This window comes from Mastigoproctus giganteus, chromosome 4 (assembly GCF_048544385.1).
Source record: "Mastigoproctus giganteus isolate SK-2022 chromosome 4, ASM4854438v1, whole genome shotgun sequence".
NCBI classification, from domain to species: domain Eukaryota; kingdom Metazoa; phylum Arthropoda; class Arachnida; order Uropygi; family Thelyphonidae; genus Mastigoproctus; species Mastigoproctus giganteus.
Window position 1 is genome coordinate 183,943,735 of NC_143578.1, and position 15,850 is coordinate 183,959,584.

Here is a 15,850-nt window from a genome sequence, read left to right on the forward strand (position 1 = left end):
AAATGTGCCTATAATGTCATACAAATCTAAAAATCTATTACTATCTTTCACTTACTCAATTAAACCTGTCAGTAAAACTGATAAGCTACGACCTTACATGCTAGCTACAGACTGTAGGCAGCATATAAAACAGAGATGTATAACTAAGCATGGCTACTGGCAGATTTTTTTATCTACCAGTAGGTCATTTTATCTAGTCAAATGCACATTTGAAAAAAAAAAGGTGCCAAAATGGGTATTGTTTTCTAAAAACAACCTATTAGTTTAATTATTCATTAATCGTTTTAATGTATGAATCTGTAGGTTCTAAAATCAAAAACTTACTGCACACTGGCATATAGTATGACTGCCATAGAGATTTTTTTAAACTTTAAAATACATATTGAATAGTATTATTTTTTAAAAATAAATTACATGCAAATGTAATTTATTACACTGTGTTACACAGGGGTAACACAGTACTTCTACAACACGGCTTCACTCAAACATGATTGATAAATTGTGGCAGTCCTCGCACAACACAGTACTTATATAACATGGTTACAGAATTTTTGGAAACCTCACATAACACAGTATTTTTGAGCTTTTGTGCTGGGGAAAACCCTGCTGTTATGTTAGATGTAATTTTTCAACGTTTCTGTTCCCTTTTGTTGACTCGCTAGTTGCGGTGTTCCTTTGTGATATTTTTCTAAAGCACAATTTCTGGAAGTCGCTACCATAAAAAAATAAAAATACAGTAAACCCCTGCTATTCGCGGTATCTGTATTCGCGATCTCCGATTTAATATAAAATGAAACCTAAAAAATGTGAATTTTAAAGCGCCGTGAATATTTTCCGCCATAAAAAAACATGGGCGTGGCTAAAATTATCTTTCCCGGTCAAAACAGCGCTCAGTGGGTGGGGGGAGAGGGGTGACAAAATCGCGAGCGTGAATGTTTCTCCCTAATCCTTGTTCAATATGTGTTATGCGCTTGTTATGGAAGGTTTCGTCGTTTGCTTTTAATTTATATGCTTATAAATTGAATAAATTTATCAATTTATAAATTGATATGCTTACAAAAGTGATAAATCTACCATTTTGCAGTGTAAAACAGACTTTTTCGAGTGTGTTAACGGAAGAAAGTGACTTTATTGTGGACAAGTTCTTTCTAACCCCTACAAAAATATGACTACGAATAACAAGAGAAATGTGAAAATATCAAAGAAGGTGATGACATTAAGCGAATAAAATTGAGTTATTAGACAAAATTTCTAATGGTGAAAGTGTCTCCTAAGTGGCAAAACATTATAAAATCAATGAGTCAACGGTACGATCAATCAAGAAATCGGAAGAAAAAATCCGCCGTAGTGTCCGTGAAAACGCGCTAATTGCTTCAAAAATTTGCTCTGTAACACGTGATGTTAAATTAGAAAAAATGGAAAAGGCTTTAAATCTGTGGATAGAAGACCGAACTCAAAATAAAATTCCGTTAAATTCACTCATCATTCGTGAAAACGCAAAACTCCTTATCAACGCTTTAGCGAAACTGGTGATAGCACTGGCGAAACTGGGATAGGTTTTGATAGCGAAACTGGGATAGGTTTTTTAGCTAGCAAAGACGCTGGTTTGAAAGATTTGTTTGAAATTTCTAATAAATATTACATTTAATATTAAATTGTTTCTTATTTTCATTTCGATGCCATATGCTTGCATTTCACTATGTACTGTCTATGTATATAGTCATATTATGAAGGTACATATAATACATAGACAAAATTTTAGACTAGTTTTTCTTATATATTTCATACTTTGGAACGGAACCCCTTTATTACTATGGGAGCCATAACTCAGTATTCGCGTTTTCGGTATTCGCGGCATTTCTCAGGAACGTAACCCCCGCGAATAGCGGGGGTTTACTGTAATTTGCAGTTTCCGGTTAGTACAATCAGTTATAATTGAGTAGTAAACTCGATCTTATTGCATTTGTTATAGTTCTGATAGCTGGAATTCGGTGGGTTTTCACATTTATTATAGTAAAATGTGTTTCCCCTTTACATTTACATGAGTGAATATTTCATATTCACTCATGTAAAAAACAAATTTTCAGAAACTTGTTACTCTGTAGCTCACTTGTGCATATTGTGTTTGTTGCAACTTGTGTGTGCCGTGTTCTTTTTTATTTATTAAAGCGGAAAAATCTAGATTTCTAAGTTTTATTACTAAAATTTTATTCAAAGTGTTATTTAATTCAGCCATTAGATCAAGGCATTATATCTACCTTTAAAACTCATTACATCAGAAAATCGTTACAATATTTTGAAAAAATTGATTCTGAATCTGTTGAAGTGATGGAGGCATGGAAACATTTTTCAATTGTGGACCATATCGGAATCATAGCTCAATATCACTCAAAGAAATAAAACCATAAACATTTAAATGCATTTTGGAAAAATGTATGGCCAGGGTCAGTTCATTCAGGAAATATGGTCAAAACCGTGCAATAGTAGAACTTGCTAAGTCAGTAGATGGGGAAGGTTTTAATGATATGACTATGGAAAGCTTTCAAGAATTACTGGTAGAAAAAGAGGCTGACAAAGCGGATTTGGTGGAAATGGCATTGCAGGTAAACCAAATCAAATTAGAGGATGATAGCGCATATAAAAATTTTGAAGTTCCAAGTTTTACACTAAAAAATATACAGGAAGGCATAAACTTAGCCGAGAAATTAGAATCTTATTTTTTGAATGCAGATCCTTCAACTGAAAGGAGCACAAAGTTCAAAAGGGAGCTCCAGAAATGTTTAGCTCCATACCAAGAAATTTACAAAGATCTATCAAACAAAAGCAAACAAACCCAGATTACTGATTTTTTAAAGAGAGCAAAAGATACACAAAATCTAGATGCTGCAGAATAAAGTTCAGAGGGTGATATTCTGCAACAGACAAAACATTCTCTTTTTACTGTGCTTAGCAGCAATGAAGAGGAAGGAAATTAAATGAATGTACATATATTTTACATATGTATCACAGCTTGTAAGGAGGTGTTTGTTCAGTTATTACTATTTAAGTTACTACTATATTATAAAAAATTAAGTTTCCGATAATTTTTAAAAAAAAATTGTGTATTTTTGTTAGCTTTTGGAACGTAGCCCCCCTTTTGTACTGGTTCTTGGTCCCTATAATATGGTTTTGCATTACACAAGATTTCAAAGGAATCAAACTACCATGTTATACGAGGCTTACCTGTATTATGTTAGTGCGCCTCCGTAGCCAGGTGGGCAGGAGCAGTAGTGCATAGCACACGCTTCTTGATTACACTGGGGTTCGAACCCGTGCCCACCAAATACAGAGGATGTGGCAGGTCAGGCAATGACCACCGCATATCCCCTGCCCGGATAAAGGGTGAGGGTTGGCATAAGGAAGGGCATCCAGCCGTAAAAATTGCATGACAAAACAATAAAAATGCTGACCCCATATCATAATGGGAAAAGGCGAGGACAAAAAAAAAAAAAAAAAAAAACCCTGTATTATGTTAGTAATACAGTATTTTTTATTATTATTTATTTATTTGTTTTTTCCAGATCCTCAGGCTGCTGCCTTCTTAATGTTTATATTTTTTTATGCAGAATGGAGATTTTTCCTAAACCAGAATTTAATAATACAAATCCAAAATTCAGAGTGCTTTCACAATCACTTTGTCAAATAAATAAAATCATTCAAAGTGAAAAATTAAATGCAAATGGGGATGGCATAATTTTATTGTTGTTGTTGATGTCTCTCCACATCCTTCCAATCAAATTTTATCAATTTATGATGGCAATGTCAAATGACTTCTCTTACTTCTAACTACCTCAAGCCCTACCATATCTGCTGACTCTAGGTTTATGACAAGGAATCAGTCTTTTTGATGACTCCTCGCTATTTTAACACTATATTAAGCATTTGGTGTAAGAGGTTATCCTTGTCATCTCATTGATTTGTGTGCTGAAAAAGGAGCTGCATGCCTTTCTGTCAAAGTAGTAGTAATAATAGTGGCATGTTGTTATTGTTGCTGTTATTTGATTTTTAGGAGCATTAGCAACTAAGGCCATATTGCTCGGGGGATATGCGGTGGTCATTCCCTGACCTTTCCGCATCCTCCGTATTTTGTGGTCACGGGCTTGAACGCCGGTCTAATCAAGAAGCATGTGCTGCTCCTGCCCACCTGGCTACGGAGGCACCAGTAGTGGCATGAGATGCAAGAAAGCAAGTGTATGAGCTTATGCAGCATCAGCCAAAAAAAAAAAAAAAAAAAAACCACACCATTCCCTCCAAATGCCTGTCCAGTTCCTCCTTAAATTTATTTAACCTATCAACTTCCACAACAACAGATGGAAGTTTGTTCCAGAAATTAACCACCCACTGGCTAAAGGCAAATTTCTGCACATCTGTTCTACATCTGTCTTTTCTTAATTTGAATTTATGCCCCCTTAGGTTCATAATCTGAACAAGTGGAAGGATCCCATCAGAATTCAGCGTGCTCAACCCATTCAAGGCCTTATACACCTCAATCAGATCACCGCGCGGGTGCCTAGTCTCCAGCCACTGCAATTGCAGAACTTAAGCCTCTCTTGGTAAGAGGATCCCTTCATTCCCCTCACCAATTTTGTTGCCCTTCTCTGTACCTGTAACACAGTACTCAAGGCACGGCCTGACCATTGCCTTGTACAGAGGGACAATCACATCCTTCTCCCTGCTAGCAAAATTCCTATATATCATTGACAAAACCCCATGACTTGCCCTGGCAGCCTGTCTGCATTGCTCAGAAAACTTCATATCTGACTGCACAATTACTCCCAGGTCTTTTTCATTTTCTACCACCTTAAGTGTAGTACCACACAGTTGGTACGTTTCTTTCGGCGCCTCCGTAGCCAGGTGGGAAGGAGCAGCAGTGCGTAGCACACGCTTCTTGATTAGACTGGGGTTCAAGCCTGTCACCACCAAATACTGAGGATGTGGAAAGGTCAGGGAATGACCACCGCATATCCCGGAGCAATATGGCCTTAGTTGCTAATGCTCCTAAAAACCAAATAATAACAACAACAACGTTTCTCTGGGGTTACTTCTACCCATATGCAGTACTTTGCATTTGTCAAGGTTAAACTTCAGTTGCCACTTCTTAGCCCATCTGCCCAAATTATCTAGATCCTGTTGCAGGAGCACACTGCCATTACTGTCATTAACAACCCTGCCAACCTTTGTATCATCTGCAAACTTCAACACTAAGCCTGATATACCTTCATCAATATCATTGATAAATATACAAAACAACAGTGGATCCGAAACCGAACCCTGTGAGACTCCACTAATAATATTAGTCCAAGAAGAGCACCATCCTTTTATCCATTGTAGCAACTTACCTTTAATACCATTCTGCTCCAATTTGTACAATAGTCTTCCATGCGCAACAGTGTCAAAAGCTTTCCGGAAATCCAAATATATGATATCAAAATTATTTTTTGCATCCAGTTCCTTTGTAACCACAAAGGTAGATAAACATTTGGTGGGCATTTCTAATATCTAGAAAGAAGTGCTAAAAGGAAAGCTAGATTTAAACAGTTTCAATTAATGCATGCTACTGAAGTTAAAATTCAAGGGTTACTGGTCACAATTATCTATAGAGGTGTTATTTTATTTTTATTTATTTGTTTTATTGTTATTATTTTTTTCCCCCCAGAAATATATTACAGCTGTATGCAGTCCTGCTACACTATTTTTTATTATTTTTGATGTGAAAACATCTTTGGTGGCACCTACTAAATTTTTTGGCTGAAGTAAAACCAATTGGTAACGAAAATGTAAGACAGAAATGATGCAAATGACGCCACCTAAACTCAGTCACTAACGTTGATTTGGTAGAGTAAGTAACAGGCACGAGCATAAAATGTTACATTGTTCATACTAAATATTTCGGACCGAAGTAAAACCAATTGGTAACAAAAATGCGAGACAGAAATGACACAAATGACATTCACTTCCTAAATGACGCTAACTCAGTTACTAACATTGATTTGGTAGATTGAGTAGAGGGCGCGAGCATAAAATGCTATATTGTTCATAACTTCAGTTCTAGCTGTTCGATTTTACAAATTTAGTGGGTGCCACCGAAGATGTTTTCACATAAAATAAAACATCTTTCATGCATACAGGGTACACATGTGGTTTTTATTTATTTATTATTATTTTTTTTATTATTCTAACAGTAGTGTCTTTCAAGTTTCAATTTTATTGCCATACTAAGTTTGCACACAAGTGGGACTGCATCTGACAGTCCAAATAAGTTTTCAAACATTCTCACCAGCAGTATGAGTGTATTTAAGACATTGTGCTATCTACTCCATGATCCAGTGGCCATCACAAGTCTAAATTAATATTGCCATAATGACCTTGACTTTTCACTTGCCTTCTACAACCCCATTGACCCACAAAAAGATGCATGTGTGTGTCAATTATCCTTGAAAGTGTCTGATCAAGGGAGGATGAAAATGGGAAAGGACACCTTAAAGTGTCTGCATCCATATTAGAGAGTGTTTGTTTTGAAGAGGTTGTTTAACGTGTCATTTTTTTTAACACTTCTGGTCAGGACCTGAGTCTGTCCCTTTAAGAGAGGTTATATTTACAGATCGCTATTGTTGCTAAAGATATTTGTTCTTATTTTATAATATATATATATATATATATATTTTTTTTTTTTGTATGTATATATGTGGGTTAAAATAATGATCTAAGATCTTCAAGTATCAAACTAAAACCCTGTTTTGGAAATCGGCAATATTTTGTCTCATTCAAATGTTTACCAGTGATTTTTGTTGATTAACCAGAAAATGTTTCGAAATGAATATGATAGATCTCTTTGTATTATGTTTTAAATGTATAATACAGTTTCACAAAAGTTACATATGGAAATGATGTCATACAGTAAGATCTTTGTAATTCGTAATTAAGAGAGAGATAATTTTAAAATTAACTCTATTTCAGTCCAAGCAGCGAATTCAGTTTGATGAAATTCCTTGCAAGAAGCAAGTTTCTAAGGTGAGAACTTTATTTAGTTGTCTTAGCTGTTTCCCCCACCCCAGCTAATGTTTATATGAATTGTAAATAATTTATTTTATCTAAAGTTTATAAACTTTAGTACAAGCCAAGTTGTCTTAGTAATCTGAGGTATAGAGGACTAAGTTTACCTTAGCATTATTAAGGATGTTCTATTCTTGCTGAAATTTCAATATCTAAATATGATAAAATACATAGTCTTTCAAGACACTCACCTTCCTTTTCCCCCCTCCAAATGTTTCTAGAATAACTGATGATTCTAGCTGAAACTTTGATTATTTTAATATAGCAAGATTTATAAATCAGTAAACTAAGAACTAATTTGTCTTATGTATTTTGTGGCCAGCAGAATTTGAATAATTATAAGAAATTAGACAGCTGAAACTGGAAATGATTCTTTATATATGGGGGTTGGTAGATGTGGTCAGTGGCTGAACCAAGAATGCATGAGCCTCAAAAACTATTGTGCCATTCAACAAAATGCTATTTCTACAAAATAAGTGTATCAACTGCTGAAATAGTTTTTTGGGCAGCACATGTCAAAAGGCAAATGCTGGCAAGATATTTTTTCTGTACTGCTGCCTATTAACAGGTGAAGTTGTGGAATAATACTGAACAGAAATATTTAGTGGCTGTCTAGCATGATTTGCCATTTAATAGTTGATCAACTAGTAAATGGCAACTCAAGCTAGTCAGGTGCATACTACTCTGATACAAGAGGCTTTACTTTTATTGGGAGATTCCATTGTCAAGGAAATGGGCAACATTTCTTGCAATAAGGATAGGTGGACTAGAACCAGTGTGCATGCTGGGTGGAATAAAGGAGTATTATTATTATTCATGCTAGGACTAATGATATTAAGTGACATGAACCGACAAATTGATTAAGTAAATGTAGGACGAAACTCGAGTCAGAATGTATGTATGTGTGTGTGTGTCTGCAGTTTTGCCTAAATACAATACGAGGGATGCTGAAAGCCTTATGGACTAATTCAGGACTTGGGGGGGGGGGCTGCAAGGCTTTTGAAATAGACATTTTTATCACTGCAGCCTGCACTTGTAAGTAGGACAAATCCATTTTGTAAATTTGGAATACAGATGTGGTGCAAAATTCTGCCAGTATCATTTAGAAGGGCTTAAAGGTTTCAGGGAAACATGATCCCTTAAGCTAAATGATATTGGGGGAGAGGGATAATATAAATATGCATTTATCTGATGATGTTTGGTCAAAGTAATGCTTAACATCTTCAGATTTCTTGTTTGTTGTAACAAACAAGAACAAACAAATATTGACAAGGGTAGCAGTGTTTCAAACAGGAAGCTAATTCTAGGGAAATAAGCTTAATTTAAAAGGGTGTGTTACAGTAATTGCAGTTGTGTTATCAATAAAATGAGTGAATTCAAAACTCTGGTTGGGCTAACTAACAATGACATAATAGGGCTAACAGAAACATAGTTTCACCCAGAAATAGAGGATAGAGTTTCACTATGGTGTGCACTTGTATTTAAGAAGGATAAAGAAGACAGAAAGGATGGAGGAGTCATGCTTCTTAGCATGACTGAGCACAATAAAAGCTTGTGCAGATTCAGAACTTGCACATGCAAGTATAGAACCTGTGTGGTGTGTTAGTTGGAAGTAAAGATACAGAGTGAGAATAACCTACTGACCATAAGATTATGAAAATTATGATGAGCCTCTACATGTAGATGGAATGGGTGAATGTCTTATTATGGGTGATTTCAGTTTGTCCCTAATTGATTGGAGCAAGCAGGAAGGGAACTCACCACAGGGGACAAAATTTTTAAATCAACTAGATGATTATAGTTTGTATGAGCATTTAATCAACAACAATGTAACGTAGTGCAAAAGAGGTACTCTGTACTACATTTTCTAGAATAGCATGCATGTGCTTATCTCATCCCATTTTATTATAAATTCCATTAACTTGATTTAAAAAAAAAAAAAAAAAAAATTTTCAATTCATTGTGTGCATGTCCTAAACATTCACCTGGTAGGCCTTTGCTTAATGATTTAATACCAAAACTGTTATAAGCTGGACATAAGCCACATTTCTATTTCTGAATTGGTTCCCTTCTTAGTAAGAAGCATACAACAGTGCGGCTCATTTTCTTTCATAGTTACAAATGCTGTCCTTTGCACATAGAATGGAAAAAGCCTGAATTCAAATCCCATCAAGACAAGAGTGCTTGCTTACACTCTCTCTCTCTAGGTGCCTTGGGAAATGGGCACCTTTGTTTCCCTTTTGAAAGCTTGGGATTTTTTTTTTTTTTTTTTTTTTTTTTTTTATCCAGCAAAACAGGCAAGTGATCCCTAGAAGAGTGCACAATTTACAGACAATACACACTGAAGCGTCATAGCTTTAGATGGGGGAAATAGCTGCTAAGTTTTTTGTGTGGCTAATTTGACAATAGCAAAGGGTTATGTCAACTTATCACTGTTTGAATTTAAACCTTTTTGTAAATCATTACATTACCTGATAACAGCTGTGATCAAACTCTCAGGAAGGCACTCATGAGTATTTGCTCTCCAGCTGGGATGCCAATAATGCAGTTGCCAACCTTTAACTTTCAGAAAACAGGAAATTTTTTAGCTTTTATTGTGGAAATATGCAGAAGGAAGGAGTTTTTTTTTTTTTTTTTTTTATCCAGACTTTGGCCTTGAAATGATGTTTTATTGACAACATACACGATTTATATTTTAAGATAGAGCCATACAGTTGATTACCACTATGCTTACACACATGCACAGGATTTTTCTGTAATCTGTGGATTTTTGTCTTAATACCACCAGCTGATTGTTATTTGCATCAAGAAAAATATTGTTAAAAATTTTGCCCCCTTTGGAAATACTGGATCGATGATTTGTTTATAACAATGGTCCTGCTGTTCTAGACTTTGCTGTCACGAACATTTCCAAACTTCCATCAGAAAGAGAAATTCTGAACTAAGTTTTTTTAATTAGCTGAATATTTTCTTCGCACTCAGCATTGCCGTAATGAATTTTTAAAATAGCTTGAAACAATTTGTTATATTTCAGGTTTCCTTCTGCCTTAGTCAGTTCCACAGCCCAGGGACCAATATTCAATTATTTCTTCATTGTAGCTTTTGGTAGGTTTGCCCACAGAGATTCACAGAATTGGTATGGTAAAACATCTGTTGCTTCATCTTTTTCTTTAGCTTCAATTACTGAGATGTGGTGGAAACTTGTACACAAAAATTTAAAAATTTTGAAATGATGCACTGACATTTGATGAAATTTGTCCTACATCAGCATTTATATAAATATCATTTTTCATTAGGGGAATTTGTACATTGTGTGGGCACATGTAGCAGTACATGTAGCACATTGGGGTGGGGGGAGAAAACAGAATCCTCTCTTCTAGTTTTAGACTTTACAACCATGGCAGTAGAGTTGCTTATGGATAAGTTAGAATCACTTTTCTGCCGTAGTAATTAACTTTCAAAAAGCAAGTGGAATATTTAACAACTGTTGGTCGAACAAATTAATACATTACATTCTTCAAACATAAAATTATTTTTTAGATGTTCTTTTTTATTAATGTGTTATGGCTGTGATTAAAAAACAAACTATAATGAAGGTTATGTTAACTATGGTTTCAGTGTTGTGGGGTGACAACTGAAGAACCCTAACACTTTGAAAAACAAAAACCAAAAGAGTTTTTCTTGCTGCTATACTTTAAAAAGTGAAATGCATGATGCTTTCCATCAGGCATCAGCCAAATGGTAGAAATTTATTAATATCACCCACTGCTCATTTTAAGAGATTTTAAAATTTTATTTTAAAATCAAAAAACTATTCTATTTTAAAACTCAAAAAAGACATCCATCGACTGTTCTTACAAATAACAGTAGTTTTTATAATTACAATAGTTGCAAAAAATTGGCATAGGGGGCATCCCTTTTCAATAAGATTGGCCTCATGCCAGTTTTTTAAAACTATTGTAGGCCCACAGTGAGACACAAGCCAAATTTGAAGAAATTCAAATTACCTAAATATTTGAATCCAGAAGTTGATGAAACTGAATAAAATAATACATATATGAAAATAGAGGATATTACTGCAATGAAAATATTAATAATGATGACAAATTTATTTTTTTTTCCAAATTTTTTTTATTTTATTTTGACAGTTATGCATTATTGTTCAGCTATGAAGTCAAAATCAGGAAAAAAAATATTTAGAAGCATTTGTGTGCATAGTCTTTTTTTTTTTTCCAATTTTTAGAGATATCCAAATCCCTTGAAAATTTTAACTAAAATCTGGGTGTGTATATACTGTCCAACTAGTGAAGGGGGTTAAGTTTCTTGGTGGAAGGTACAACATTACAGGAAATTGGAATGATTTTTAATGCAATATTGGAGGGGGTGGAGGGCTACAACAATACAATCAACTTTTTTGAATCTTTCCATGGTTCAATCTCATTTTCTCATCAATTTAAATAAAATACATAGCTCATTCCTTATCAATAAACATTGTTAACAGTAAAAATTATTTATAAATTACATATATGTAATTTATAAATAATTTTACAATTTTTTTTTTTTTTTTTTTTTATTACAACAAAAAAAGGAACCTTGATTAAACTTTGAAACCTTTAATTTTTTCAATGCTGATCTGGTCAAAAATGTCAGGAAATTGTCTGTTTATTTTATTTTATATTTAAAAATCCTTTGTTTTACCATTTCAAAACATAGCCTGATTGCTGAAAGTGAGTTATTTTAATAACTCTTCAAACTACTAATCTGGAGTCTTTGGTTTTTAGTTGGATGGAAGATGGGAAATGGTAGTTTGTGGAAGAACAAAAGACCAACTAGATCTAACTGAACAAGCGCGCCAGTTTGTACCCCTTTTACAGCCACGTGCCTTGAACCTATGAGAATACAAGGTAAATACATGAATTTGTTTAATGATTATTGGCGGTAAGAAAAATGGCAATACAGTAATCCTTCATTAAGTGCAGTAGATATATTCGTTAAGGTTAGGAAAATAGTTTCCTATGGAAAATAGGGAGTTAGGGGAAATATAATAATTATAGCAATAAAATATGTGGAAGGAGACAATAAATTTCATTATCAAATAAGGTGAAGGAACCAGGCATACACATGCATTCACTTTCAGCACTTATTGAAAGACAAAATAAATGTTAATTTCCTTTATTGTCAGGTAATCTTCAAAGTGTCAAAAACAAATCCAAAATGGGTCTAGGAAAAAAGGTAAATAGAAATATGAAAATCTGCAGAGAGGCAGCAACATGTGCATTCACCACACTATATATGTCAGAAGTCATCAATTGGTGGGATGTTGGCCAACATCTGGGCAGCCAAAGGATTATGGACTGCTAATGATCTTAACTTAATGATCTTATGGGTCAATAATTTGTACATAAAGTAATTATTTTGGGTTTTCAATTTTTTGTGAGTTCCTTTAATTTGATGTGTGACAATTTAAAAAAAAAAAAAAAAAAAAAAATAGATCGCACGTTAACAACGAATGCACCTTTCTTCATGCTCTGTAATAAAAGGAAATAAAGCTATGATACCATAATATTTGCCCTGAAGTTTTATTAATTTTATGCCAAAAATTGATCTGAATAGCAGTGATCTACATTTTTACAAATACTGAGGGGCAGCCAAGAAAATTAATTGGTAACTTCTGGCAAATATGGTACTGACAAGAGCATCATTTAGAGGGTAGAACGTAAACAAATCTGCCCCATTCAGTAGTTCAATTACTGCAGAGTCCCTAAGGTGGTGGTGAATGCAGCCTCATAATATGCAACTAATGCTGGTCCAGACAACTAAAATCTGACATTGTCCCCTAGACATTGCATACACAATGTGAAGGCGGCAGAAACACAATTGTCAGGTAATTTTGTTTAAGGAGACCAGGCATATACATTAATATAAATAAAATTTAAAAAAAAAAAAAAAAAAAACACAGATTGTAAAATTTTGGTATTGGTATACAAATGTAAAACTTATCTTGAATCTGCAGTCGGAGAGAGAGAGAGAACCTGTATGCAATTTTATTATAAAAGTGAAATTTTACAGTTGGTTATTCAATTGACAGAACTCTGCTAGACTAAATATAGTATGACAGAAACAAGTTTAGTTCAATCCAGATGATGCAGTGCTTAATCTAGTGCTACATGGTATCTCTAAAAAATATTTTTCTGTAGTAAATCTATAGAACTAAAGTTATTTTTCCATTTTTATTGTTGTGAAGCTTATTAAAAATGGCATTAAATATTATTTAACTTAAATATAAACCAAATTGAAATGAATTTATTTTGGAAAAAAAATAATAATAAATAAATAAAAAGGTTTACAGACAGTACTCCTCACTATCCTTGAAGATAAAGAAATAGATACAGTGGATTCCAGTTATTTGGGCCACTGGTTAATTGGAGCAGCCATTTATTTGGGACAAATCTTAAAGAACAGAACATAATCAAGAAAATAGCCAGGGTTTTCTTCACTTAATTGGGACAACATGCTGTTTAATTGGGGCAGGAGACTGCAGCACTTGAGTTACCCTACAATTGTCTCCAACTAGACCATGTGGTCTGGTTGGATTTCTGGAAGTCATAACTGTAAAACAATAAAAATAATTTGCAGTTTCCGGTTTACTGGGCTTTTCTGTTAGTGTAGTCTTCATGGATCGTTTATTCTAATCTTGTTCACAAACAGCAATCATACAATCACAACCTTCTAACAAATTTCCCTGTTAATTGTAGCTTTGGTCAAGGGTCATTCAACAAAACTGAAGAATTCTTGGGTGGAGTCCCACATTTTTTTGAAGTTCTACTGTATTCCCCCCATAACATTTCAAGTTGCCTCTTATACACAAATGGAAGTATGTTTCAGACATTTGGATGTTACTAAATAAGGAATAAGTCAGATTGAAATAAATTTTAATCATATGTTTTGTTAGTCACTGGCAGGTTTTAAGGTTCAATTATGATTTTATAGCCTCCCTCTTGAACTATATTAGTTTCAGATATTCAGATTTACTTGAGAAGAAAAAGTTAGATTCACACCAAATTTTCAGTAGTTTGGACAGTGGCTCTGACTGCTCTTCTGGAGGTTTTTGACAGAATTTCATATCAGTAAGTTAACCCATATCCACAGTGCACCTATCCATCATGTAAACAGGTGGTGAAGTTTTGGTAAACAAAACTTGAATATAGTATAGTACAGTATTGAATTTCTTGAATATAGTAACATAATGTAGAAGTTTTTAATCCATGGTATGTTATTTGATAATCAAACGTGATTATGTAGTACACATTACCTAACTTATGGTATGCATGCTGTTTTACCTAATTTTTTTTAGTTGCTTAATTATTTCCATGTGTTAATTTGCATTATATAGATTGTATTATAATTTATTTCTGTGCTGATTTGTATTGGAGGTATTATTTGCCTTGTATAATTCCATTTCTTATTTTTACAGGTAATGGACTTTTGACATCATTTGTTATTTCATAAGAAAAGACAAATGGTTCTGTAGTTAGATTTTTCATCTTATGTTGCAGCTGTTAAATACACTAATAATGCTGGGTAATTGTTGTATTGCTGGTTGTTGCCTAATTAATATTATAACCAGTCAGCAGGGAGGTTTTATACTTTGTATATCATTTGTATAGAGAAAAAAAAGAAAGCAAGTATTGTAGACCAGTTTTAAATTGTGCGATTTTGTGATTCTTCGTGCGTGCTCTCTCTTTCCTCTTTTTTTTCTTTTAAATCTCAGTGCTTGCATATTTGTCACCAGATATGCCATAAAAAATGTGCATGTAGAATCTGTTAGTGTAAAGTACTTATACAAATAAGAGGAATTTTTTTTTTTTTATATATATAAGAAATTAAATGCTTTTATAATTCAAACCTATGGCTGACTGAGTCATCCTTTTAACATACAAAAGGATGTATCGGGCAGTTCTGAATGCTAAGGGCATTATTAGCAGGTGACTGTTTCAATATATTTATTTATGAGAAGGCACGTTTGTTCTAGCAACAAAATGAGATTTTTTTTTTTTTTGGCAAAGTGCATTTTGTTTTGAGACCAAAATTTTCAGTAAACATTTTGTGATTGGAAAGAGGAGTTTTAAAAATATTTACTCATAATTCTTTGTACAAGTAGAGTGATTTTTATTAATATATTAAAATATAAATTTCTAAGAAGATATACAATTTTTTATGTTAAATTGTGATGACTGTTTACTGGTGAAATGATTTTTGCAGCACATCTGTTTTGTATAATTGAGTGTAATTTAGATGTATATTTTTGTGTATGTACATAGTGTAAGGACTGCATAGAATACTGTATGCATTTTTCTTGATAAACAAGCCTTTTGACCTTTTTTTGTTTTTGTATATTTAAAGGAATGCAAAGTGTAAAGTAATTTAAAAATGAGTTAATTGGTTGTGCGGGTAGTACATATGCTTAGTGGGGAATCATTTTCTTGCAAACTTGGGAAATAATATTTACTGTATGGCATTTAATAGTTTTGGTTTGTATTTATATTGCATCTGCTTGGAAATTATTAACACATGTAATATAATATTAAAGATTCGTTAAATTATAATTGAAACATGGAAAATTAGTGGGATCTTTATTTTTACTGGTATCTGATTTTACATTGAGCTAGATATTTGATTAGAATAACACTAATAAGGTGACTCAGTTCAAACATGTCTATGTATATATAAATAAGAATTTAGCACCACTGCAAGTCCT

The 15,850-nt window shown here is 33.6% G+C and overlaps 1 protein-coding gene across 1 annotated transcript in view; it reads left to right on the forward strand.

Annotated features, from left to right (window-relative positions):
* The window catches only part of LOC150087240 (myb-related protein B-like), a 279,695-nt gene extending 265,023 nt beyond the window's left edge, over positions 1-14,672 (forward strand). The window contains exons 17-19 of the mRNA XM_090371905.1: positions 6,997-7,050; positions 11,874-11,996; positions 14,567-14,672. Coding sequence (XP_090228031.1) covers positions 6,997-7,050; positions 11,874-11,987 — 168 coding nt within the window. The 3' untranslated portion in view covers positions 11,988-11,996; positions 14,567-14,672. The remainder of the gene's footprint in view (positions 1-6,996; positions 7,051-11,873; positions 11,997-14,566) is intronic.
* The last annotated feature ends 1,178 nt before the right edge of the window (positions 14,673-15,850 follow it).